The sequence below is a fragment of the Triticum aestivum genome, chromosome 5A (genome assembly GCF_018294505.1).
Source record: "Triticum aestivum cultivar Chinese Spring chromosome 5A, IWGSC CS RefSeq v2.1, whole genome shotgun sequence".
Lineage (NCBI taxonomy): Eukaryota > Viridiplantae > Streptophyta > Magnoliopsida > Poales > Poaceae > Triticum > Triticum aestivum.
Genome location: NC_057806.1, coordinates 615422661 through 615450499, shown reverse-complemented (window position 1 = coordinate 615450499; position 27839 = coordinate 615422661). Strand labels below are relative to the sequence as shown.

Sequence of the window (27839 nt, the reverse complement as noted above, 5' to 3'; positions counted from 1 at the left end):
AGCTTATGCCTTATATGCTCGCTGGTGTATGGCTAAAATATCCTAATAACTCTAATTTAAATTATAATGGTTTATTTTATTTATGTACCCTATTTGAGAGTGATAACCATTGTTCTTTACGTGACATGCCATTTGGTGTTCTCTGGACACTAGTACATACACATCTGGCTAAAATAGTTTTGTTTGAACCTTTGTTGATTTCTATATATTTTCATTCTATTGGTGGGTGAAGATTTCCCTTTTGCTACTTTCAGTAGGCATGTTCTACAGTGTGACCCAGGGATAATAGACAAGCACATTGACATTCTCCTGTCCATAGACCATCGTCTATATTTGTTAAGTCAAGAGAACAATATCGATCAGAAGAGTCCTTGCCTGGGCTCATGTTGTTCAGTACCTGGAATCCCATTGACTCCGAACAATGAAAACTCATGTCATAGTGATGATGATAACCTGTTTGGTACTGCACCAATTGGGCAGTTGATGCCAACTGGAACAAACACAGTAGGACTAAATGATTCTGGAGCCCTGCAAGGTGTACACTTCCAAAGCTCAGGTAAGCTTCAGAACTAGATTGCCTGAAAGTTTACTTTTACTGTAACTATGCACGGGAGTTGTAGTAATTAGTACTCAGCATTGTTTTTTCCTATGTATATTACCTCCGTACCAAATTAGTTGATTTGTCTAGATATGGATGTACCTAATACTAAAATGTGTCTAGATATATCCATATGTAGACAAATCTAAGACAACTAATTCGGGGTGGAGGGAGTAGTATGCATCTTATTACTAAATTTGCAAGACAAATCAAGTAATATGACCTCTTTTTGTTTTATACAGTAGCTGTGGGTACCTCTGTGATTACAGAAGAACCTTCAAGGTGGGGTGCTCAATTGAAGAGTGACAAGTTTAGCTGGGAGGAGTTCTTTGAAATGACTAGGGTGGTTCAACAACCCTTCATGTCAAATGATGGAGTCATGAATGGCAAAGGGAAACACATCAACAATCTAACCAATTCAGAGGACTCGCATAGCAGGGATGATTATTCGTCTAAAATAGTGGCACTGCATGAGGTGATAAGGAGGTTCCCTGATGACAGTATGGCGAGTCGGCAGATCGAATCGGGGAACCAACCAAGCAACACCGACCATGTTGTCTTCTATCCAAGCCCAGGTATATACTATTCTTCCTTTATCTACATGTCAGAATTGTAACACTCGTACTGCTTCGATTGAAAGGATAACTTCAGAACCACATATCCCCTAAATGGAACAACTACAACATCAGGTCAAGTTTTTATGTACTTCAAGAAGTGCAACTTTACCATGCCAATAGTAAAATGTTGTATGTATTCCTGGGAAAGCAAGACCAAATAATAGATGCAACAAGTGAAAACAATAAACATGGCTCTACAAATCTGATTACAAAAAACAATGTTACGTGGCTTGTTTCTGGCCTGTTCAGGCGATATGTTGAAATTCAAGAATATTTTCTTGCAAGTTTCTGAATGTAATATGCATAGTGTAGTTTGTAAACAATCGATCATCTTTACCCGTATTCAACTTTATAAATCATTTAGCTTCTCTCTAGTCAGTTGACATGGCACTCAAAATTTCCGTGAGCAATTTGCATCATTTTATTGTTGAGAACCTGATTCACTTGTTACAGAAGTTGCTTGCTCACTCAACTTGTAAAAATAAACTTAAACAAATAATCTGACCACCTCCTTATTTCTGTACCACTACAGTCACGGAGGAATCTTTCAGGGCAGACCTTGCTGCCGAACCAGCCGAGTAATGGTTACATCTCACCGGAGACAATGGCACTTGAGCAGATACGTGAAAACTTACTGAGCGACAATGAGGCTGTGAATGTGGAGCAACGGGATCTCATGAGCACGGTGAACTCATTCTCCTGCTTGATTGGGCAAGCTACTGTGGTTGCTCCTCCTCTTCCTGCTGCTATTGAGCCAGCCCAAGTGATCAACATGGCTCCTGCTGAAAGCACCAGCGCCGGCAAGCTCACCATGGGAACCATTACCGGAAGATGCTGAGATATTGGCATCTCTCTTTAAATTATCACCTTGAGTTGATTTCGGCCTCTCAATTGGTGTAGCTGCATTGCGTACATCACAAGGATGATGGCTCTGCTGTCTTGACTTTTGATCTCGTCCTGATGATAAACGGGTCTGATATTATTATGTGAGTCAGTGTATTTGTGGCATAAAAATTTCAAGCTGCTGGACATTTTGTTGGTTATTGTAATGCAGACATGTTGTACTTTGTTTTGGTTCTGATGAACATCAATATGGACCTAAAACGGCAAGTGATGATGCTCCGCAGAAAAAATGACAAGTGATGACGATATCATGGGACCTGAAAACCCAACATAGGGCATCTCTAGCGGATCACCTAAAACCTATATTGACCAAAAGTAGGGGCGGAAACGGACCGAATGCGGATCAGATAGTGCTCTTGCCACTTCCATTTTCATATTTTCAAAACAAATACGAGTGCGACTAGGATGTTATCGGATACGATAGTGGATCGGATGTTATTCAAATACGGACACATATCGGATGTTTACTCAATTTGGAAGAAATACAAATAATTGCGACATACTAGCTTTAATCAAACAAAAAGTACAATTTGATAACTTATTAGGCTTTCATGTTGGATAATTGGCATATTGAGGCTAGAATTGCTGAACTTAGCTCACAGAATTTTATTTGGATACAGATCTATCCAATTTCATATCCATATTTGCGTCAAAATTTGGGACCACTTTTGGACTTATAGTATAAGGATCAACTAGAGATACCCTTATGTTCCATGGGAGCATTGTTACACACTGCCAACAATAAAAAATGATATTGTTATGGCAGGATACAATATTTGGTCCAAGAATGCGGCAGGGGGCGGAGGAGGAGACCTTGCGATGTGGCCTTGGGGGAAGGGCGTGCGATAATATGGCATGCTCACTTTGAGCTCCTTTCGGTGGCCACCCATCGATCTGGCAATCTGGATGTAGATGTTGGTGCAACAGACGGTGATGGCTCTTGTCGTGCAGCCTTTAGAAGTATGTGTGCGATTTGATAGTCTAGCTTCACGCAATGAGTTACCTCCTCCCCCACCGCACCGGATCAGCTCTAGGTGGCATCGACCACATTCCGGTGATTTTTTTAATGAAAGAAGGGCCTCCCCTTCCGATTTCTATTAAAAAAACCAACGGGTTCGATTACAGAGCAGCAGCCCCACAACCTACAAACTAACACACAAGCACTCTAACTGACTAAGGAAGACAATGCAAAATAAAGCAAACACGGCGCACTCTTAGGCATCCCCAAGAATGTCACCAGCATCAGGATCCATATAAGAGCAACCCAGCCGACCATCTCAACTAAACCAGCACAGGTGCTAGGGTGAGGTAAACCACAGACATAGCCACAATTTCAGATGATCAACATTTATTACATCCACAAAAACCTTAAAATGAGAGCATCCCACATTCCGGTGATGGTTGGGTTGTGCCACACATTGGCGCAGGGGTTGGCGTGCTCCTTGCATTGGTGTCTGCAGCGGCGGATCAGGGTGTCTTAGCAAATGCACAATATGTGGGTTTCATCCTAGTCCACAGTTTCGATGTCAAGGTGATCAGCATTAGCGGCCTCCCTCGTTGATGGAGGCATGAATTCTACACAAATATAATTTCGCTAGGTGGTGATGTCCATGGCTAGAACCATATGTGCGGGCATCTATCTATGGGTGCCACGGATGGATTTGGAATTTGCAGGACCTCGGTCCATTCAACATGTGTTTTATTTCTCTTGATTGCATTTCAACAAAGACCTCTTCATGCAAGTTGGCGGCGGCAACAGGGGGGCTTCTTTCTTGGTGGTGCTTTTGACTTCCGGAGAAACACTAGGTCTGACATTCATTGTTGTATCTCACATGTGAAGGCATTTTCCGAAAACTACTTACACTTTCTCTATTGTGGGGAAAACGTATGATCTAGGCTATATGATTGGATCTAGCAACAACAACGCTCGTGCATCGTTCATTTCTTAGAGGCGTCACCTTTGGAGGACGTTACTCACAACATGGGCGTGGCCAACAGTTGTGGTAGTTGCTGATGTTTTGTTGTAGCAGGCCGCTTGCCTGGGCTTGTCATCTGTGGACCATTTTTCCTTTTTTAATAATTTGGATATGGTTGTCCTCACTGTCTCGACTAGCTCTTGATAATGTGTTGTTGTAAAGGTTGGATGTACTTGATATCAACTTAATATTAATATGTACTATTTCTTGAAAGAAGAAGAGGAACCAGACTGGTAAAATTAACTACTAGCCTGTCAAACACATTCATGAACGCAAATTTGGATACCATTTTGATTTGGAGCCGTGACTTTTAGACACAACGATAACTTTTGTTTCAATAAATTAACACGGTTTAGAATGTTATGTCGCTAGTATCGTCATCAGGATAACCTATCTCCATTTACAAATTCTTCATCATTTTCATCATCCCTTTTACTAGTTATGTCTACCTACGTAACAAAGTCCAAAACTGTCATGCCAATATCCAAGTTTTTTCCCAAATTTAACAAGTGTCCACCACACAACCTAACAACGCAAACTGGAAAAGCAAGCCTAGAATTAAGGCAACAAAAATAGCTCTCCAATCATGCACATAAGTACAAGATATGTTTGTATTATCAATATAAAACACTCGGATGTGTACAAAGTATTATCATAGAGCATCGGAAGACGACAAATATAGCATATTTTCTCGTCGGCAATTATACCATCTGGTTGTTTCTAGGTACTTTTTGCGAGGGTAAAAGGAGTTTTATTCCAAAATTATAGAGTTGCAAATCAAGATGCAAGAGATCCATGGGCCCTCTGTGCAGCCAAATACCAATGCTACATTCAGTGCGGCTATAACTTGCCAAACAATCTACTACTGTATTTGGTTCACGACCAAACTTTTGTAGAATAAATTCCCGATCACCCATTAGGGCCTTAATCTCCAAAGATAGTTGACCATGTGTGGATTGATGCAATGAATTTCTAGAAAGGATCGATAACGCCATTGACGAATCTGATTGCACCAACAATGGAAGTTCTATATGTTGTATAGCCAAAGCCATACCTTGCCTCATCGCATGTATTTCTACTTCCAATGTATCATTGTAGTGAAACAAGTACCTGTAGGAAGCATAGACAACACTTTTGTCATGTTGTCTAAGGATCATACCGGCTGACGTCCTATCGTCTATCGCCGAGAAGGGGCCAACCACCAAGGGCCATAATGGTTGGCGGTGGTGGCCAAGCCGAGATCGGAGCAATGTTTGTAGTCATCTGCTTCTCCCAAGTCATAGGCATGTTCCCTTTGTGGATTTCTTCATTCGTATATTTACGTGCATGCACCAAATGATCGCCAATAGCTCTTAAGGAAATCCACCAAAGTCTCAATTGGAGGAATTTCCTTACCATGAACCACATATGATCTTAGTTGCCAAACTCGCCACACTAGCAGAATCACCATGCTTTGTGATTCCTCATAACACCTAGCCAATACATGCATTAACCAATCCCTCCCTATAGCCAGTAGCCTCTCCCTAGGTGGAATTGTGGCCAGACCATTCTCATCTCATCCCAGAGATTCATAGTGTGGCCACAAATCATGAGGGCATGTAAGTTGCTCTCTTCTTCAAGACCACACAAGGAGCATGTAGCTCTTGTAGACATGTGATGAGTACTCTTTCCAAGAGTTGTTTCTAGAGCCCTGGTTGTTACCTTCCAAGTTGTCACCTTCACCCTCTGTGGTACAGAAGCTTCCCATATCAAACTCCACAGCGATCTATCACCCTCTGGATTGGTGCTTGACACACCCATTGCAAACATCTCGTCATGCTCCTGAGTGGCTAGCTGTTATGCGCTACGGACGAAGAACTACCTTGCCTAGGGGAGGTACGTGTCTTCATAATCTCCTGCATGCCCATCTGCCAAAATTGTTCACTCAACAGTTTCAAGTTCCAAGCACCATGTTCATCCCAAAAGTCACACACGTGGTTTAGTTTGCAATTCACTTTGGTGTCTACAGTCGGAAGAATGGGCCTCTCGGGATCCAAGGATCTTGCCATGTTTTTATCATGGCACTATCACCTACTCTCCAAATGATACCTCTCTTCCATAACTCTAGACCATGCTTATGCCTTTCCACACCGCCGAAGCATTACTAGTGAACACAGTATCAATCAGGTTACCATTGGGATAGTATTTGGCATGCACACAAACTATCTGGAGTATCCAATATTCTCCAAGCTTGTTTTGCGAGAAGAGCCTAATTGAACACTCACATATCGCAAAATCCCATGCCACCCTTAGCCTTCAAAAGCATCATTTTATCCCAATTAAGTCGAGCCATATTTATCTTCCCTTTCTCTACACCCTATTATATATATTGTCTCATCAATCGCGTCATATCATCACAAACCTACACAAGTAAGCGGAACACACTCATAACATAAGTAGGGATAGCTTGAGCCACTAATTTGATCAAGATCTCCTTATTACCAGAAGACAAGTGGTGTTCACTCCAATCAACAAGCCTTCTTCTCAGACTATCCTGCAAAGTTTCAAATTTTCATTTATGCATATGTCCATCTGGGACTAGTAAACCCAAATACTTGGGTTTAAACACTTCCTGAGAAATATCTAAGGTGCTCTTCACATCCGCCGCCATAGCGTCCAAACAGTTACCAAAGAAAAAAAAGGATGGAACACTTTGAGAGGTTAACAAGGTTCCTCGTAGCTGTCACATAAGTGTTCAACAAACCCTTGACAATAGACACATGTTAATCATAAGCCCGAAAGAACAACAAAGAATCATCCGCGAATAATAAGTGAGATATAATAGGTGATCTCCGGGAAAAAAATTAGTACTTCCAATCTGCCATCCCTCATAAACTTGTTGATCAAAGTCGATAAAGTGTTGGCAACAAACAAGAACAAAAAAGGGGGACAAAATGTCACCTTGGCGAAGGCCCCTCGATGGCCTGTAAGAATCAACAATTTTTCATTAAATAACACTGAGATCTCACATACTTTACACATGCCATACCCAGAGAAAATTCACTTTCGACAGAAACCCACTTGCTTAGGGCATCCTCCAAAAAATTCCAATACACCTGATCATAAGATTTAGATAGATTTGGCTTATATGCACAATACGCCAATGGTTCACTCCTAAAGGCCTGAATAAAGTGGATACACTCACAAGCAATGATTGAATTGTATAAAATAAGTCGCCCAGGGATGAAGGCACTTTGATTCTTTGAAATAAGTTGTGTAAGTAAAGGTCAAAGTGTTGGGGAACGTAGTAATTTCAAAATTTTCCTACGCACACGCAAGATCATGGTGATGCATAGCAACGAGAGGGGAGAGTGTTGTCCACGTACCCTCGTAGACCGAAAGCGGAAGCGTTAGCACAACGCGGTTGATGTAGTCGTACGTCTTCACGATCTGACCGATCCAAGTACCGAACGCACGACATCTCCGAGTTCAGCACACGTTCAGCTTGATGACGTCCCGCGAACTCCGATCCAGCAGAGCTTCACGGGAGAGTTCCGTCAGCACAATGGCATGGTGACGGTGACGATGTTGCTACCGACGCAGGGCTTCGCCTAAGCACCGCTACGATATGACCGAGGTGGAATATGGTGGAGGGGGGCACCGCACACGGCTGGGAGAGATCAACTGATCAACTTGTGTGTCTAGAGGTGCCCCCCTGCCCCTGTATATAAAGGAGCGAGGGAGGAGGCCGGCCGGCCCTCTATGGGCGCGCCATGAGGAGGAGTCATCCTCCTAGTAGTAGTAGGACTCCCCTTTCCTACTCCTACTAGGAGGAGGAAAGGAAGGAGGAGAAGGAGAAGGAAGGAGAAGGAGGAAAAGGAGGAAAGGGGGGCCGGCCCCCTAGTCCAATTCGGTTTGGGCCGGGGGGTCGCGCGCCCTGCCTCCTCTCTTCCACCACTTGGCCCATGAGGCCCATTACTTCTTCCTCGTATTCTCGTAACTCCCCGGTACCCCCAAAAATACCCGAATCACTCGAAACCTTTCCGATGTCCGAATATAGTCGTTCAATATATCGATCTTTATGTCTCAACCATTTCAAGACTCCTCGTCATGTACTCGATCTCATCCGGGACTCCGAACTACCTTCGGTACATAAAATCACATAAACTCATAATACAATCGTCACCGAAACTTTAAGCGTGCGGACCCTACGGGTTCGAGAACTATGTAGACATGATCGAGACATGTCTCCGGTCAATAACCAATAGCGGAACCTGGATGCTCATATTGGCTCCCACATATTCTACGAAGATCTTTATCGGTCAGACCGCATAACAACATATGTTGTTCCCTTTGTCATCGGTATGTTACTTGCCCGAGATTCGATCGTCGGTATCTCAATACCTAGTTCAATATCGTTACCGGCAAGTCTCTTTACTCGTTCCGTAATACATCATCCTGCAACTAACTCATTAGTTGCAATGCTTGCAAGGCTTAAGTGATGTGCATTACCGAGAGGGCCCAGAGATACCTCTCCGACAATCGAAGCGACAAATCCTAATCTCAAAATACGCCAACCCAACAAGTACCTTCGGAGACACCTGTAGAGCACCTTTATAATCACCCAGATACGTTGTGACATTTGGTAGCACACAAAGTGTTCCTCCGGTAAACGGGAGTTGCATAATCTCATAGTCATAGGAACATGTATAAGTCATGAAGAAAGCAATAGCAACAAACTAAACGATCAAGTGCTATGCTAACAGAATGGGTCAAGTCAATCACATCATTCTCCTAATGATCCCGTTAATCAAATGACAACTCATGTCTATGGTTAGGAAACATAACCATCTTTGATCAACGAGCTAGTCAAGTAGAGGCATACTAGTGACACTCTGTTTGTCTATGTATTCACACATGTATTATGTTTCCGGTTAATACAATTCTAGCATGAATAATAAACATTTATCATGATATAAGGAAATAAATAATAACTTTATTATTGCCTCTAGGGCATATTTCCTTCACAAAGATATTAACCACGCATTTTGATTCTCCGAAATAAGTTGCACGGGCTAATTGGCCTAAAGTCCTTCAGTTCCTTTGGGTGTTGAACTTTGGTGATTAGGACAATAGATGTATCATTCACTCTTTCCGGCATGTTTCAAGTCTCAAAAAACTTCAAGACGGTAGCAATAATTTCATATTTGACAATATCCCAATTCCTTCAATAGAAACAGGCAGGAAACCCATCCATACCTAGAACCTTTAGTGGCTCGATTTGAAACAAGGCATGGGACACCTCTTTTTTAGAGAAAGGCGCAATTAAGGCATCATTCATCTCATTTGTCACTTTACCCTCAACACAATCCAGAACTGTTGCTGGTGAAAGGGTAGGGTCCTTCATGTATAACTCCTTGAAGTAGGAGGATGACATGTATTCCATATCCATTGGAGTTGAGCACCAAGATCCGTCGACTTTACAGAGGCGTTGAATAAAATTCCCCCTTTCCCTCCAAACTGCTCGATGATGAAGATACTTGGTTTTCCTCTCACCTTCTTTCAGCCAAATGATGCGAGACAGTTGGAGCCACAAAATCTCTTTCTGTGAGGCAATTCATCCAACTGATTCATCTTCTCCCTTATACTTTACTAGTCCACATTATCTAGCTGAAGTGATGCAAACTCAGACCACAACCTTTCAATATCCCTTGTCACATGACCAAAATTCTCTGAACTCCAAGCTTTCAAGCTATTCATCGCCTCTTTTAGTGACACTGCCACTGACCCAAGATCTCCATCGGGTTGCATCACAGCCCATGATGAGGATACCCATAATAGGTAGGCCCACGAAGGGTCAACATATCACAAAGCATGGGGCCATCCCAAATCTCAAAACCACTGTAAAAGTTACTCGGACGATATCCGAGTTGCCACTGCTTGGACAACAAACGCATCGGCTACTCGAACGGATGAGACTTACGTGACCACATGGCATACTCGGATACACGAAGTTGAATAGTTGGCAGAAGCATCTGAAACGCCAAAACATTCAAGGCCTCATATGTTACTAATGTTTTTTCATCAGTTACCCCTCTGGTGGGTTTAATCAATGCAATCCATTACTTTTCCTGTAACAACAGAAGCTAAATGTCGGGCGCACTCTATATAAGCCACCATCCCTTAGCACATAGATAGGGGTTCGCATTCCATTGTATCCAGACACACACGGACAGAAAGAAAGCTCCAAGAGCACAAGACGTAGGGCTTGCTACACTCCCGAGAGGGTTCTAAACCTTCTAAATTTTATTCGTGTCACACTTGTGCCTAGATAGATCCAGACTCATTCTAACCCCCTCCCACGATTGTCAGAATTATCCTAGGACAGCCCATGCGGAAGCAATTACTTCTAGGAGGCATGCACCCCTTTCCACATAATCTTGTACATCGACGTGTGTCGGTGCTTGATATTACCTTCCTTGGCTAGCGGCTACACCCCCAGATGTCCACCCCACATGAGAGGCGGGAAGACCAGGAGGCCTGCGAGCGTATCGTGGTGGAGCAAGCCGGCGAGGTGTACATGGCAGAGCTCCGCCACCGCTACCACGAGCGAGTCGAGGTAGAGTGTCGGCTGTATGCGGAGTACACGGCGGGGAGGATAAGTGTCAATGACCTCTCCAGTGACAAAGGAGGGGACGGGGACGGCCCCAACCCTTTTATCGAAGGGTTGAGCAGAGCGGATTGAAAGAGTATCAAAGAAGAGTTGGATAGCAACTTGGTTTAAAATTCTAGCCTAAATTTTGAATTTTGTTTTAGTTAGTTTTATGTAAAATATTTCGAATTTGCACTGAAATCCATTTTACAAGTTTTATGTAGTATTTCAAACTTTATTTTAGCACCGAATTTGTGTTTATGTGCCTTTCGGTATTTTTTCTCTTTTTGCTCCGTTAAGTTTTGAGGTTCGGTTAGAAACGGTGTTTTTCTATAGGAGTAAATGTGCCTCTCTAAATATACTTGGCGGTTTACTCCTCTAAAAATAAAAATTAGGAGAACGGTTAGAGTTGTTCTTAGATGTGAGAAAAGAAGGCAAGGGGCGAAAAAAAATGAAAATTGCATATGTTCTGACAAACTATATATTTTTTATTTCTTTTGCGTACTTTTCTCCAAACTAGCAAATCATCAATATTTCTTCAAATTTTAATTGAGATCTCCAGAATACGACGACTAAGCTAACACTAAAACCTAAATGCAATTTACTGTAAGCAACGATCTCCGTACTTGCAAACCTGAAAACCATTGGCGGGCAAAAAAATCTGAAAAGGCCACGCTACTCTGCCCTCGCAACATGTCCGATCAGGTGTACTGAGCAAGACACGTAGTACCCAAATCCAACCATCACCTTTCACTCTCTCTGGAACAAACGGAGAGGTTTGATCATCCGGCTACGGCAGGGCCCATGCGTCCATGGTGCGCCACATGGCCCTCCATCGGCGTCGTGTCGTCCGCCGTGTGACCTCGCCGGCGCATCCAGAAGAATCATCGCCGCTCCTTCCTAATCCCCACCGAATTAGTGCGACATTTCGCCTTTAATCCAGCCCAACAACCCCGTCGCCAACTTCTTCTCGATTAAAAATGCGAACGGAAAGCGACGGCGCAGTCCAGTTCGGAAAGGCCCCTTTCCCCCGGCCCTTTACGAGCGGCAGTCCAACTTTATAAATTAATGTTGGCCCGGCCCCAACGACGCCACCCAAAAGGAAATGGGACACGCATAAAACAACAAGGACGCCAACAAGAGCAGAATTCTATCCCCCGGAAGAACAGGCGGAGGGGAGGAGAGGAGAACGACGAGAGCGAGGACCCCCGATCCCCGCCGTGCCGTCTCCTCCGTGTTTCCGATCGATCGCCCGGCTCTCCGGCTAGGTACGGCCGCTGTTGATCTCGCCTCCTCTTTTGATGATGAGGTCCGGCTGCTCTGTTCCTGATTTTAGATAGGATTCTCTTGTCCGGCTGGTTGGATTGTTTGTTTGATGCGTTGATTGTTCTTGGCTGCGACCTGCCATCCATCTAGGTTCGATTGGTTGGTTTATCGGATTGATGGTCTGGTGCGTGTGTTGCCTGATGAGATGACGAGCAAAAGTATGCCTGAATTTGCGGTGAATATGGTGATGGATGATGTTATCGAAAATGAAATTATGATGATGGATCGATGATTGTGTTTGGAACTTCGCTATAACTGCAAACAAAGTCGTCCCTAGAGGATTAGGGTTCTTAGGGCTGTGTGCATCAATCGATACAGAGGCCCGGGGGTGTTCGCCTCTTTTCGAAAAGAAAAGGATTGGTGTTCAGATAGGAGAATTCATGTAGGCTTACCTGGATTGCTTCTGCCTTGTGGTCATGCCGAGGTTGCTTAACCATGGTTGCAAGGCAGTCGCTTAGCCGGCAGGATTTCTTCCTTGCGGTTTTCGCTGCCGTAGATAAGAATAAGATCCTTCCCTTTACTCAAGGGGATACTATGCCATCAAAGATGGACAAGCTGGTACGGCTGCTGTTGATTTCGCTCTTTTGATGAGGTCTGCCTGCTCTGTTCCTGGTTTTAGATAGGATCCTCTGGTCCGGTTGATTCAATTGTTTGTCTGATGCGCGTTGATTGTTCATGGCTGTGACCTGCCAACACCTAGGATTGGTTTGTTTATTAGATAGTCTGGTGCGTTCTGTTGCCTGATGACGAACAAGCATGCCTGAATTTGCGGTGGTTACGGTGATGGATGATGTTATCGAAAATGAAATTATGATGATGGATGAGTGATTGTGTTTATAGCTGCGAACTGAGTAATTGGTGTTGGTCATCAATATAGGATTAGTGTTTCTAGAGGTGTGTGCGTCAATCGATGCAGAGGTTGAGGTTGTTCACCCTCTTTTTTCTGAAAATAAAAGGAAAGAAAAGAAAAAGGATTAGTATTCAGATAAGGGAATTCACGTAGGCCTACCTGGATTGCTTCTGCCTTTGGCCTTCCCGATAGTTTCAAGGTAGACGCTTAGCCGACGGGGTTTCTTCCTTGCGGTTTTCGATGCCGTATATAAGAATAAGATCCTTCCCTTTACTCAAGGGGATACTATGTCATCAAAGATGGACAAACGGCAGAAATCTTTCTAGGAGCGTGGAAATACACCTTTCCGTTGCGTAGACAGGATTTGTATCCCTTTATGCAAGATAGGATAGGTGCCAAGGCGGCGAGTAAAACCGTGTACAAAAACTTCAACATGAATGATATGTTTCGCCTGCCTTGGATTGCACGATATGTTTTTGTTTCTGCCTTGTGACCTTCCCAAGGTTTCTTAATCACAGTTGCAAAGCAGACGCTTAGCCGACAGGATTTCTTCCTTGCGGTTTTCGCTGCCATAGATAAGAATAAGATCCTTCCCTTTACTCAAGGGGATACTATGTCAACAAAGATGGCGGCGAGTAAACTGTCTATAAATACTACTTCATCATTAGTCATGTGTATGTTTCTTGGAAAGCATAGCAATTGATCATCGATTCGCACAAGGTCTCTCGGTGAGTAAACACATACAAGGATAAGCAATCAATAGCGACTTGATTGCTTCATTCCTATTCTTGGTTTACCTCGCAGCTAAGACATTTGTGCAGTTTGTCGGGCTGGTTTCAGTACTATATTCTCCATACAAGATATGGGAATCATGTGCATTTTTAGATTCTCTGTCACGCATTTATGCTTGTTTTAAATCGGCATTTAGATTGCTATGGAATACCTGTTCAAAAGGGAACTAGCCCAATCAGGAAAACAGTAATGAAGAAGTCTGTGTCAAGGTTTATCATGTGCATGGGCCATGGGGACTTGAGTGTAAGGGGGTCCTCTTTCCACAAATATGGTGCTTATTTGATGGTACGCAGTGCCTATCTATGACCTCTAATCCTAATGATGTGAATAGACAGCTTATTGGTTTCTGTAGGTTATGATGAGTGCTCATCATATTCAGAACAATTGCAGGGCAAGTATTTGTGATGGCCATCTGACATTTAGCTTCCTTTACATCATTTTGTGCATTAGTAGCCCTATATTGATTATGTTCGAGGTCCATGATTGTCCGTTCACGATACTGAAGGTGTGATCGGTGTTCTGCAGAAATGGCGCAAGAGAGTTGGAAAGAGGCGGAGGATACGGGTGTCCACGCACCTGAGGCTCCGATAATGTGCATCAACAACTGTGGCTTCTTCGGCAACCGGATGACCGAAAACATGTGTTCAAAGTGTTACCGAGACACTGTCAAGGCCAAGAAGATGGCCCTTCTAGTCGAGAACAAAACTGCTGCTGCTGTTGCATCGTCACCCACACCAATGGTGGCAGAGATCAAGGATGAAGCGTCTGCCTCAGCCAAAGAAGGAAAACAAGTAGCCGAGGAGGAGGCGCCGAAGCCACCCAGCAACCGCTGCCTGTCGTGCCGGAAGAAGGTCGGGCTGACGGGGTTCAAGTGCCGCTGCGGAGACACCTTCTGCTCGATGCACCGCTATGCCGACGCGCACGATTGCAAGTTCGACTACAAGCAGGCCGGCAGGGAGCAGATCGCCCAGCAGAACCCCGTCGTCAAGGCTGACAAGGTCACCAGATTCTGATGGAGGTTCTGCTGCAGGAGCCCTCCAGCTCGTTTATTCCCTCTATGATGATGATGATGCTTGGTCCGTCAGGTTTACTTCAGAATTGTGTGTCCACCATCCTCCTGGAATGTAGTACTTTGCCGATGAACCCGCCTTCGACAAACACCACCATCCGATGCCCGTCCAACGGCCATCAACGGGCCATCGCACCGGGCTGGCAACGCCTTCAAGGGCTGTATAATGTTGGTGTTTGTGTGGGAGGAACATTCATTGGCACAGGTGCACTTCTGTTTATTTACATATGAATAATGTGAATGTAAATATTTATCCTTTAACAGTATGCAGTTCAACTGATTAAACTGTTATATGCTCAAGGCTTGGCAGGCTTCCTGGGTCACCTGTTAGTGTAAAAATCATTGTACATTTCGGTGTGTTATGTGTTCAAATCAGCAATACTTGGTGCATTTTATACTATGAGTTGGAGAGGGATACTGTAGAAAAGATCAACTAGTAGTAGTTTGCTGCACAGATCACTGTCAGAGTAAAATAAATATGTTGGGTGTTCGTTTGTTGAGGGTGATGCAGAGACAAACAGAGTGTCCATGCCTCCACTTCAGTGCTTGTTTACACTAGCAGGTGACCATGCCTCCACTTCAGTACCAGCAGAACTTGTCCAAGGTGCCTGATTGATTTTGTTTTGTTTCACCAGATCACATAGTAGTGCCTGTTGATCAATACAATGATATAATCTCCATTCCCCTGGAGTACATCACAGTAGTATTGATCAACAGCAGAGGCGTATAATCATCTGGTAGGTAGTTGAAAACTGAAAATAGCAGCAGATAATGGACCTCCACATGGCTGGTTGCGTCCTATTGAGAAACTAGTTAATGGGTCACCTCACACTACCTGCATTGGAAGCATTTATTTTCTTCTTTTTTGCCGACCTGCATTCAAAGGAAAGTTGTGCATCTAGATCCCTAAATGTGATGCTGGATCCAGGATTCATGTGCTGCGGTACTATATTGCCAACCAAATCCTGCTCACTTTGTATATACTCCATGGCCATGCTGTGAGATCTGGGACTCTGAATCAACTGTACTCCATTTCAGTCATCACTCATCAGTAGTATTCTTGTATCAGCAAGTACAACACATCAAGATCTTTTTAACGTTTGTTAATGTTTTGTGAAATATCACTGGAACATTGGATCTGAGACTCTGAATGAACTGTACACCATAGTCATCAAGCACATCAGGTGTTTGAATATCATGTGAAATGCCATCTGAACATATATCCTCAGGTATATATGCCTCCAGTACAAAGAATCGTACCGAATTACCACTAGTAACTACTGCTGATCCAAAAAATATACTATGAGGCAACAAATGATCAACTGATGCAAAATAAGTCTGTTGCATTCTCTAATGCGACACCAAGAGCTGGACCAGAGCCAGGAGAACGAGCAGAGCGGCGGCGCCGAGCGGCCCGGCGCGTGCTCGCCGGTGGCCACTCGACGTCGAGGAGGCGGCGATCTGTATGGGGAAGTTGCAGGCGGCGGTGGAGGGGTCGGTCTGCGTGGGCACGGCGAGCGCCTGGAAGTCGCACGCCTCGTCCTTCTGGTTCTGCACCTGGAAGTACATGTTGAAGGCGTAGGAGGCGTTGCCATTGGCGTCCATGCCGTAGCAGGTGGAGCCGAGGCCGAGCGCCGTGCAGTCGGCGAAGGTGCAGGCGTAGTTCACGTTCTCCACCAGCTTGCTCTTGTCCTCGGCGTTGGGGTTGTACACGCACCACGTCCTGGGCAGGTACTGCACGCCCTTGGCCGGCACCAGCATGGTGTTCTGCCCGTTGCCGGTGAGGTCCATGGGGAACTTGGGCTGGCCGTCGAAGCGGAGCACGCCCCAGTGCCGCTCGAACGCGCCCGGCGCCACGCTCTTGACGTCCTCGTCCAGGAGCCCGAACAGGTACACCTCCATGTACTGTTTGGGCCGGAGCGGCGTGCCGGTGTTGGCCGCCAGCCGCGGCAGCAGGCCGTCGTAGAAGCGCTTGGCGAGGGCGTTGGTGGCGTGCTTGTCGCCGTCCGTCGGCCAGCCGACCTCGCCGATGACGATGGGCAGGTCGCCGTGGCCGACGGCGGCGAGCGCGGACACCAGCGTGTCGAAGTTGGCGTCGAACACGTTGGTGTAGGTGTTGACGCCGTCGACCAGCGGCTTGGCGAGGCCGTCGAAGAAGGCGAAGTCGACGGGGAAGTCCTCGCTGAGGTAGAGGCTGAGGTAGGGGTAGATGTTGACGGTGAAGGGGGCGCTGTTGTTGGCCAGGAACTGCACCATCTGCGTCATGAGCGGGGCGACGTCCGTCCGGAAGCGGCCCGCCGACGGCACCTGGTTGTTGGCGGGCGAGTTGTAGACGTCGGCGTTGAGCGGCACGGTGGCCTTGATCTCGCTGAATCCGGCGTCGTTGAGCGCGTTCTGGATGTTCTGCAGCGCCGGGAAGGTGACCTTGTCGAAGGTGCCGTTGTAGGACGCCAGGAAGGGTTCATTGCCTACGGCCACATACCTGCAAACAACACATACGGGTCATACAACCGCGGCGGGCGCCATGAACGGGAAAGAGCAAGCAGCGAGCAAGAGGAAGGGGGACTCACTTGATGTTGACGCCGCCGTCGAAGTGGTAGCGGGAGACGTTGTGGCGCACCCAGTCCCTGGCGTTGTCCTTGTCGTTCATGATGTCGAGCAGGTTGTTGGGGATGGCGACCATGACCTCGATGTCGGTGCCGGCGAGCGCGTTGAGGGTGCCCTGGTCGGCGTCGAACAGTTTCACCTTCTTGATGCCGTTGTCCCTGAGCAACTGCACGACGATCCTGGGCGAGAGCGGGTGCGTGGCCTGCGTGCCCCAGTTCATCCCCAGCGCGTCCGCCGCCGGGAGGACGGCCAGTGCCACCACTACCAGCGCGCAGAGCCAGGCGCCCAGATTCGCCGCCGCCATTGTTCAGGCCTCTCTACCCTCCGACGAACTGACGAAATAAGGGAGATCTCTGGACGCGACGGGTTGGGAATCCAGGAACCGGGGAAGGCTCAAGATTTGCCGATCCGAACGGAGTCGGGAATCGAATCGAATCGAATCGAGATTCAGTCGAACAGGAGAAAACGGGAAACAATGCCGGGCGGTGGACGAAGTGCCCCGTGCGGAGTATAAATCGGGGGATGGACTGCGAGAGCTGCAAGAAACGGCAATGGCGGATTGCGCACGGAAACCAAACGCGGTTTCTTCTGAGCCTGGGCTTTCCTATCTGATCCTGATCCTGGTGACACCAACAGATGGGGAAGAAAGGGATGGGGGGCGAAACTCACATGTGAATGCCGGAAATTCCTTCCCGGAGCCAAAAAGGCAAGAAACGAAACAGAGGAAGGTATGGAAAGGGCGGAGGCTTTTGAGTCGAGTTGAATCCGGCGAAAGAGAAGGAGAGAAAGAGAGAGTCGAGGCAGAGGCAATGGCGACGCCGGCCGGGGACCGAGGTTGAGAGGGAAGGAAGGGTCAGAAAGGGGGCAGCATTTAACTCGGAGATCGGCCGGCGACGCGTTGCTTCGTTGGTGTGTTTGGGTCTGGGACAAGGAACCGAGAAAGAAAGAATTTATGAGGGGTTGATGGTGAGCAGAGGGTGATGGAACGCAACGCAACGGAACGGATGACGGATCGTGGGGCGGGGTGTGGACTGGTCAGTGGCGGATGGACGGCGAGCGTATGGCGAAGCGGAAGCAGAGAGTGGGGTGGGGGGAGTGGTGGTGGTGGTGGTGGAGAGGGGCGTATGGGTCATTGCGCTCGCTGCCGCGGCTGGATCGGTGGGGGCGACGTGGCGCGCGGCACGCGCCCGGGTTGACCAGCCGCGGGGCCCACGTCGGCTTCTCTCCGTTTTAGCGCGCGTCCTCAGGCCACGCTGGAAAATGAAAGTTTTTTTTCTTTTCTTGGAAAAGAAAAGGGAAGCGCGAATTTTTTTCAGAAAAAATCGTGTAAGGTTCTCCTTTTTTGCATACACGCTACTCGTCTGCTGGTACTGGAACCAAGGTTTTCTCTCTACGAAATCTCGTCTACTGGTACTAGTTTTTTAAGGTTTCGTTTTGGTATCTCCGGGCGAGTATGAACCGAGGAGGAGGGAGGGACAGGGGTCGCGTGGAACGGCTCTATGGCCGGCGTCCTGCCGGAATCGAGTCGACAGCCACCACGCCAGGCCCGTACGCCCTGTGACACCTGGCCTAGGTTTATTCGCCCGTTGCCTGCGCCGGGCGCGGCTCCCCAAAACGCCCCTGCCCGGCTATTCAAATGTCTGGACCACGCACTCGCGGACAGAAACAGCCGCGTCTGAGCCAGAGCGTGTTGCACATGTCGGCACGCGCCGCCGCGTCGTCTTGCTATGCTCCACTGTTTCACGCTCCCCGCCGACGACGATGGCCCGTCCGGTCCCGTCGACAGCCATATCTCACCAACCCGGACCAGGCGCCACTACTGTACTGTCCCAGTGCGGCGATGCAGCTACCGCAGCACCGCACGTGGCACCGCCCGATCTCTGCCGTGTCCAGCTGGTTAATTAAGGCTGGTCATAATGGGAGTAAACATAGGTAGTAACATAGATGTCACGTAAGCAAAAACGGTGATGTGGCAAGTAGTTAATGAGGAGAGAGGCAAATAGAGTAAGAGGGTGCTTGGATACAAGGGACTATTTTTAGTCTGACTAAAAATAGTCTCTTTTAGAGGCTAAAGTTTCAAGCACCCCTGACTAAAGAGAGGCTAGGACTAGTCTTGAGGCTAAAATCTTTTAGTCATGGGAAACCTACTAAAATATGTATTAGCTCTCTCTCTCCTCATTTAATTCCTCTCCTTAGTTCTGGATTGGAGGGTTTGGAGGATAATAAATGCTCAATAACTAGATTTTAGTCTTTTTAGTATTTGGATCCAAGCATGGGTGAGACTAGCAAGTTTTAGTCCCACTACTTTTAGTCATGGGACTAAAACGTATCCAAGCATGCTCTAACATAATATGTTACCATCACATAGCGCTTCCCAACGCATAATGAGTCTAAAAAGTAATAAATGAAGGCATCTATGTTACCACACCTATGACACTACCCACTATGAAGGTAGTAACATAGACTAGTAACATATGTATGTTACTAGTCTAAATTACTCCTCACTATGACGAGCCTAAGAACTAACTGACGGTACACCAACAGCAGTAGTAGGAGTACTTCTAGCTGGGGTGGGTGTCGAACTCGAACCGACGAGTGGTTGATGCCCAGTGAGGTGCACCAGCTTGGCAGCTTCAAGCACAAGCAAACTATCCCGTTTCTGTTGAGAGTTAGTAGTGGCCATTAGCCAAAGCTGGTCAGCCGTGGCCACTTCTGTTCTCTGCTACGCGATGGAGCACCTTTTGGATAGGCCGAGAGGCGAAACGGGGGGATGCTCGTGTAGTTTTGGTCCCATGCTGTGACGGTTGTAGCGTGAGATGAAGCGGGAATTTCTCCTGAATCAAATGAGGCAAAAAAGTGATGTGCGTACGATCCTTTTCTGTACAGAGACAAAGACGGTGGCAAAAAGCAAGAACAATCATTTCAGGTTCCAGCTCCCCCCGTCCAAGTGCACTGACTGCAGATTCAGAAAAGGGGCTCGAGCTAGACAGAAGTGTGTGTGTGTGTATACACAAAAATTAACGTGCACCAGCCGGGAATCGAACCCGGGTCTGTACCGTGGCAGGGTACTATTCTACCACTAGACCACTGGTGCCTTGTTGAATGGGCTCTCCATTTTCCATAATTATTTACATTGCCAGAAATACTCAAGAGTGTTTTTTTTTCTCAAATATGCACGAGTGTGCATATCATATATTATAGAAGAAAAAGGCTAAGTATGCCTCCACCATAATTTACAAGGTTTTGTTTTTACAAGCTAATCCTCATCACTCACCCACCTCTCTACCCTAGCAAAGAAAGGCATTACACCTCCTCGTAGTAACCCAGCGGTTGACCAAGAGGAACCCTCCGCGCACATGCTTCTTAGTAACTGCTCAACCGAAGGACGCGCGCCCTCGAAGACAATTGCATTCATATACTTCCACAACTCCCACCAAGTAAGCGCAAAGATGGTGCGAAGGTCCTTCGTGCTGACGTTGTTTGAACCACGCTTGTCAACGGCCCACTCCACCAGCGTTTCTTGGGCAGTAGGAATCCAACTTGGTGTCCCCAACGCGACGAAGATCGCTGCCCACACTGTGCGAGCAAAAACACATGCGAGTAGAACATGGTCGATCGTTTCCTCCTCTTGATCACAGAAAGGGCATGCGTCCTTATGGGGTAGGCCTCTGCGTGCTAGTTGATCCGAGGTCCAGCATCGATTCTTCATGGCTAGCCATGTGAAAAACCTGCATTTCATAGGAGCACGTGATTTCCATGTCAGGTCCGCTGTTTGGGCCACCTCCCGGCCCCAGAAAGCTGCCGCATAAGCTGATTTCACAGAGAACTGCCCATTTGTCTCCCACGACCATGTTATCTCATCCGGCTCGTCATCAGAAAGCTCCCAACCATTGAGCAGTTGCCATAGCGCTAGAAACTGGTGTAAGGTTTCCGGTTCAAGGTTGGGGCTGATGTCCGTCGCCCAAGAGCCGTCCTGCATGGCCGTACTGACCATCCTCATGTTGCGAGTGCGGGGGTGCACCAATTCATAGACTCGCGGCGCCAACTCCTGTATTCTTTGTCCATGAAGCCATCGGTCCTCCCAAAAGCGTGTTGTTCGTCCAGACCGCATAGTGCTCCTCATGGCTGCTTGACATAGCATTTGTGCTTCTTCCGGGACTTTGACTATGAATTCCTTCCATGGTCTTGACTCATCTGTCCTCATGAGCCACGGCCAGCGGGCTTGCATGGCAATATTCATCCATCTGAGGTTTGGCAGCCCCAATCCACCTGCCCACTTCGGCGTACAAACCATATCCCATGCAAAAGCACAGTTACCACCGTTTGCCTCAGCTCATCGGCACCATAAGAAACCTCGGCAAATCTTGTTCATTGCCGATATAGTTTTTGCAGGTAGGTCCAAAGCCATCATAGCATGGATCGACATTGCACACAAGACAGACTGCACAAGAGTTAGTCGCCCGCTCTTGGGCATCATAGAAGCTCTCCATTTCGGTAGCTGATTTGCCATGTGATCCACCAAAAATTGTAACTGTGTTGCGGTTTGCTTCCTTAGCGATAGGGGTAGCCCAAGATACTTGATCGGGAATGATCCCAAGGGGCATTGCAACTCATTGCATGCCATTGCAATCTCCTCCTCAGAGCACCTGATAGGTAGGGCCGCGGATTTGCTCATGTTGATTCTCAGCCCTGATGCCTCCCCAAAGATCTCAAACAGGGACTTGCATACCTCAAGGTCCATTGGATTTGGCTTGATAAATAGCACCACGTCATCAGCGAAGATAGAGAGACGTTTCCTCATGCCAACACGCGCCAGGGGTGACACCAGACCTCTAGCCATAGCCACCTCGAACAACCTTTGAAGGGGCTCCATCGTTAGAATGAAAAGCATTGGAGAGATCGGGTCCCCCTGCCTCAGCCCTTTACAATTGTATATCGTGTCTCCCGGCTCACCATTCACCATGATCTTGGTGGTCGATGTTGCAAGTATCCCGCATATCCAAGACCTCCACCTTGGTCCGAAGCCCATTTGATTCAACACCTCAATAAGAAAAGGCCATTGAACAGAGTCAAAAGCTTTAGATATATCTAGCTTTAGCAGCACACTTGAACTCCTCAAAGCATGCAAGCAACGTGCCATGCTCTGCACAAGCATGAAGTTGTCATGCAGCGATCTGCCCTTAACGAATGCACTTTGGTGGTTCCCGACCAACTTGGGGAGATCCTCCACCAACCGACTGGCCAAACCCTTTTCAAAGATCTTGATGGCCCCGTGGACAAGGTTTATAGTCCGGAAGTCACTCACCTCCAAAGCCCCCTCCTTCTTTGGCAAAAGTGAGACAAGGGACTTATTGATTGTGGCCAAACCTCTCATGTCCCCCTTGTAGAAACTGTTCATCGCTCTCATGAAATCCACCTTGATTATGTCCCAGCAAGTTGCATAAAAACGACCAGTGAACCCATCCAGCCCCGGAGCTTTGTCCATGGGCATGCTCTTGATTACTTTCTCCACTTCCTCATCCGTGAATGGGCTCTCCAAGTGCTGTAAGTCCAGGTGCGGCAAGCCCAACATGTCAAGGTTGAGGGCATGTGACCTCTCCTCCGCATCGCCAAAAGCTGCACCGAAGTATGCATCCACTGCCGATGCCACCTCGTCCTGCCCAGAGTACAGGTTGCCGTTGTGCTTCACAACTCTTATGATATTCTTTCTTTGCCTATGACTAGCTTGCTGATGGAAAAGCCTAGTATTTCCGTCACCCTCACGTAGTTGCAACAGCCTTGATCTTTGCCTTACTATCATCCTCTCTAGAGAGCTCAAACCCAGCAGCTTCTTCTTTAGACACTTCCTCAGTGCCCTCTCAGCATCAGATAGCGTCCTTGTCTCCATGGCCACGTCGAGCTGTTTGATAACTTCAAGTGCAACCAAAATTTGCAATTTCACATTGCCGATCCAACGGTCACTCCACCTTTGGAGGCTCACAGCAGAGTAAATTCAGGGGTTGTTTGGTTTAGGACTAGCATTGCCACACTTTGTCACACATTTTTGCCAAACTTGAATAAGGTTAGTTCATCAAAATGAGAGCTATAAGTTGGCAAGCCTAAAGGAATCTTACCACACTTTTTATGTGTATGCCATGTGGGGTCCAAGTGTGGCTTGCCTAAGGTGTGTCTTGAACCAAACACTCACCTAAGTTGGTTAAACTTGCCTAACCTTAGGTGTGACAATCTTTGGCAAAGTTAGTCACAAGCCAAACAGCCCCTCAGTGTTCCATGTGTTAGGCCTAACTTGTACTATTCGGTTTTTTTTTGAAGGAAGAACAGTATGAAAGGCTCCTACTGTATTTTCATATATATATGAGCGGGGTGTTACAGATGCTTTACATTTTTACGGGTGGGGTATCAACCTGCCCAGACAGATTGGGTCAGGGAGACAGGGAGTGGGGGTGTTACCACTACTGCAACTCAGACATAAAAGAAGAAATGAAAGCAGGGTGACCCCCCTAGTCCTATGTTGGAGGAGGTCAAAATCGTCCTTGAATCTTTTTAGCCACCCACTGATGGTTGGTGCAATCCTCCTAAAGTGTTTATTGTTTCTTTCCTTCCAAAGACTCCAAGCAGCCACCAAAAAGATTTCAAAAAAGAGTGGGCGTCCCCAAGAGTTTTTAGCCTGTTGAAGCAGTTGGAGGCGGCATGTGAAGAGTGGCCAGCTAATGTAAAGTTTTTGCCAACAAGATTGACTAAATGGGCAAGTAAAAATCATATGGTCTACTGTTTCCGCATCGTGGTAACAGTCTACACAGTGTACAAACAAGATTTCCCCCAAGGAAAAAGATATGGCTACAAAAGGCAGCAAGAAGATTCCTCGTTTCTGCAACATCAACCAAAGTATTGCAATCAAAATAGGAGGAGGCAGATGTTGGGGAACGTAGTAATTTCAAAAAAAATTCCTACGCACACGCAAGATCATGGTGATGCATAGCAACAAGAGGGGAGAGTGTTGTCTACGTACCCTCGTAGACCGGAAGCGGAAGCGTTAGCACAACGCGGTTGATGTAGTCGTATGTCTTCACGGCCCGACCGATCAAGCACCGAAACTACGACACCTTCGAGTTCTAGCACACGTTCAGCTCGATGACGATCCTCGGAGTCCGATCCAGCAGAATGTCGGGAAGAGTTCCGTCAGCACGACGGCGTGGTGACGATCTTGATGTTCTACCGTCGCAGGGCTTCGCCTAAGCACCGCTACAATATTATCGAGGATTATGGTGGAGCGGGGCACCGCACACGGCTAAAAGAACGATCACGAAGATCAACTTGTGTGTCTATGGGGTGCCCCCTGGCCACGTATATAAAGGAGTGGAGGAGGGGAGGGGACGGCCCTCTCTATGGCGCGCCCTAGGGGAGTCCTACTCCCACCGGGAGTAGGATTCCCCTTTTCCTAGTAGAACTAGGAGCCCTTCCAAGTAGTAGGAGTAGGAGGGAAGGAAAGGGAAGGGAAAAGGAGAAGGAAGGAAGGGGGCGCCCCCCTTCCCTAGTCCAATTCGGACCAGACCAAGGGGAGGGGTGCGGCCACCCTTGAGGCCCTTTTCCTTCTTTCCCGTATGGCCCAATAAGGCCCAATACATATTCCCGTAACTCTTCGGTACTCCGAGAAATAGCCGAATCACTCGGAACCTTTCTGATGTCCGAATATAGTCGTCCAATATATCGATCTTTACGTCTCGACCATTTCGAGACTCCTCGTCATGTCCCCGATCTCATCCGGGACTCCGAACTCCTTTGGTACATCAAAACTCATAAACTCGTAATATAATTGTCATCGAAATCTTAAGCGTGCGGACCCTACGGGTTCGAGAACAATGTAGACATGACCGAGACACGTCTCCGGTCAATAACCAATAGCAGAACCTGGATGCTCATATTGGCTCCCACATATTCTACGAAGATCTTTATCGGTCAGACCGCATAACAACATACGTTGTTCCCTTTGTCATCGGTATGTTACTTGCCCGAGATTTGATCATCGGTATCTCAATACCTAGTTCAATCTTGTTACCGGCAAGTCTCTTTACTCGTTCTGTAATACATCATCCTGCAACTAACTCATTAGTTGCAATGCTTGCAAGGCTTAAGTGATGTGCATTACCGAGAGGGCCCAGAGATACCTCTCCAACAATCAGAGTGACAAATCCTAATCTCGAAATACGCCAACCCAACAAGTACCTTCGAAGACACCTGTAGAGCACCTTTATAATCACCCAGTTACGTTGTGACGTTTGGTGGCACACAAAGTGTTTCTCCGGTAAACGGGAGTTGCATAATCTCATAGTCATAGGAACATGTATAAGTCATGAAGAACGCAATAGCAACAAACTGAACGATCAAGTGCTAAGCTAACGGAATGGGTCAAGTCAATCACATCATTCTCCTAATGATGTGATCCCGTTAATCAAATGACAACACATGTCTATGGTTAGGAAACATAACCATCTTTGATCAACGAGCTAGTCAAGTAGAGGCATACTAGTGACACTTTGTTTGTCTATGTATTCACACATGTATTATGTTTCCGGTTTAATACAATTCTAGCATGAATAATAAACATTTACCATGATATAAGGAAATAAATAATAGCTTTATTATTGCCTCTAGGGCATATTTCCTTCAGTCTCCCACTTGCACTAGAGTCAATAATCTAGTTCACATCGCCATGTGATTTAACATCAATAGTTCACATCACCATGTGATTAACACCCATAGTTTACATCGACATGTGACCAACACCCAAAGGGTTTACTAGAGTCAATAATCTAGTTCACATCGCTATGTGATTAACACCCAAAGAGTACTGAGGTGTGATCATGTTTTGCTTGTGAGAGAAGTTTAGTCAACGGGTCTGCCACATTCAGATCCGTAAGTATTTTGCAAATTTCTATGTCAACAATGCTCTGCATGGAGCTACTCTAGCTAATTGCTCCCACTTTCAATATGTATCCAGATTGAAACTTAGAGTCATCTGGATCAGTGTCAAAACTTGCATCGACGTAACCCTTTACGACGAACATTTTGTCACCTCCATAATCGAGAAACATATCCTTATTCCACTAAGGATAATTTTGACCAATGTCCAGTGATCTACTCCTAGATCACTATTGTACTCCTTTTCCAAACTCAGGGCAGGGTATACAATAGGTCTGGTACACAGCATGGCATACTTTATAGAACCTATGGCTGAGGCATAGGGAATGACTTTCATTCTCCCTCTATTTTCTGCCGTGGTCGGGTTTTGAGTCTTACTCAACTTCACACCTTGTAACACAGGCAAGAACTCCTTTTTGACTGTTCCATTTTGAACTACTTCAAAATCTTGTCAAGGTATGTACTCATTGAAAAAACTTATCAAGCGTATTGATCTATCTCTATAGATCTTGATGATCAATATGTAAGCAGCTTCACCGAGGTCTTTCTTTAAAAAACTCCTTTCAAACATTCCTTTATGCTTTGCAGAATAATTCTACATTATCTCCGATCAACAATATGTCTTTCACATATACTTATCAGAAATGCTATAGTGCTCCCACTCACTTTCTTGTAAATACAGGCTTCACCGCAAGTCTGTATAAAACTATATGCTTTGATCAACTTATCAAAGCGTATATTCCAACTCCGAGATGCTTGCACCAGTCCATAGATGGATCGCTGGAGCTTGCATATTTTGTTAGTACCTTTAGGATTGACAAAACCTTCTGGTTGCATCATATACAACTCTTCTTTAATAAATCCATTAAGGAATGCAGTTTTGTTTATCCATTTGCCAGATTTCATAAAATGCGGCAATTGCTAACATGATTCGGACAGACTTAAGCATAGATACGAGTGAGAAACTCTCATCGTAGTCAACACCTTGAACTTGTCGAAAACCTTTTTGCGACAATTCTAGCTTTGTAGATAGTAACACTACAATCAGCGTCCGTCTTCCTCTTGAAGATCCATTTAATCTCAATGGCTCGCCGATCATTGGGCAAGCCAATCAAAGTCCATACTTTGTTCTCATACATGGATGTCATCTCAGATTTTATGGCCTCAAGCCATTTCGCGGAATCTGGGCTCATCATCGCTTCCTCATAGTTCATAGGCTCGTCATGGTCAAGTAACATGACCTCCAGAACAGGACTACCGTACCACTCTGGTGCGGATCTCACTCTGGTTTACCTACGAGGTTCGGTAGTAACTTGATCTGAAGTTACATGATCATCATCATTAGCTTCCTCACCAATCGGTGTAGTAGTCACAGGAACAGATTTCTGTGATCAACTACTTTCCAATAAGGGAGCAGGTACAGTTACCTCATCAAGTTCTACTTTCCTCCCACTCACTTCTTTCGAGAGAAACTCCTTTTCTAGAAAGGATCCATTCAAAGCAACGAATATATTGCCTTCGGATCTGTGATAGAAGGTGTACCCAACATTT

General features: G+C 46.3%; 2 protein-coding genes and 1 non-coding gene across 4 annotated transcripts; 1 reads left to right on the top strand and 2 right to left on the bottom strand.

Moving 5' to 3' along the window:
• Nucleotides 1–11787: 11787 nt before the first annotated feature.
• LOC123105356 (zinc finger A20 and AN1 domain-containing stress-associated protein 6) lies at nucleotides 11788–15152 on the top strand. 2 transcript variants are annotated; one of them, XM_044527416.1, is made up of 2 exons: nucleotides 11788–11993; nucleotides 14219–15152. In XM_044527416.1, exon 2 carries the CDS (start codon nucleotides 14221–14223, stop codon nucleotides 14704–14706), a length of 486 nt encoding a protein of 161 aa, XP_044383351.1. In that variant the 5' UTR covers nucleotides 11788–11993; nucleotides 14219–14220; the 3' UTR covers nucleotides 14707–15152. The 2 variants fall into 2 exon arrangements, with proteins under 2 accessions (XP_044383351.1, XP_044383352.1); XM_044527417.1 differs by lacking the exon at nucleotides 11788–11993 and adding an exon at nucleotides 13445–13629 and having other exon boundaries at nucleotides 14219–15062.
• Nucleotides 15153–15913: 761 nt separating this feature from the next.
• LOC123105354 (glucan endo-1,3-beta-glucosidase 8) lies at nucleotides 15914–18416 on the bottom strand. Its single transcript, XM_044527415.1, has 2 exons — nucleotides 17333–18416; nucleotides 15914–17244 (listed from the first exon to the last, which is right to left on the bottom strand). The coding sequence occupies exons 1-2, from the start codon at nucleotides 17671–17673 to the stop codon at nucleotides 16113–16115; spliced, it is 1473 nt and encodes a 490-aa protein (XP_044383350.1). The 5' UTR covers nucleotides 17674–18416; the 3' UTR covers nucleotides 15914–16112.
• A 1976-nt stretch (nucleotides 18417–20392) lies between these two features.
• Nucleotides 20393–20463, bottom strand: TRNAG-GCC (transfer RNA glycine (anticodon GCC)). The gene has a single exon. It is a non-coding gene; the product is annotated as a tRNA-Gly (tRNA).
• Between the last annotated feature and the right edge of the window lie 7376 nt (nucleotides 20464–27839).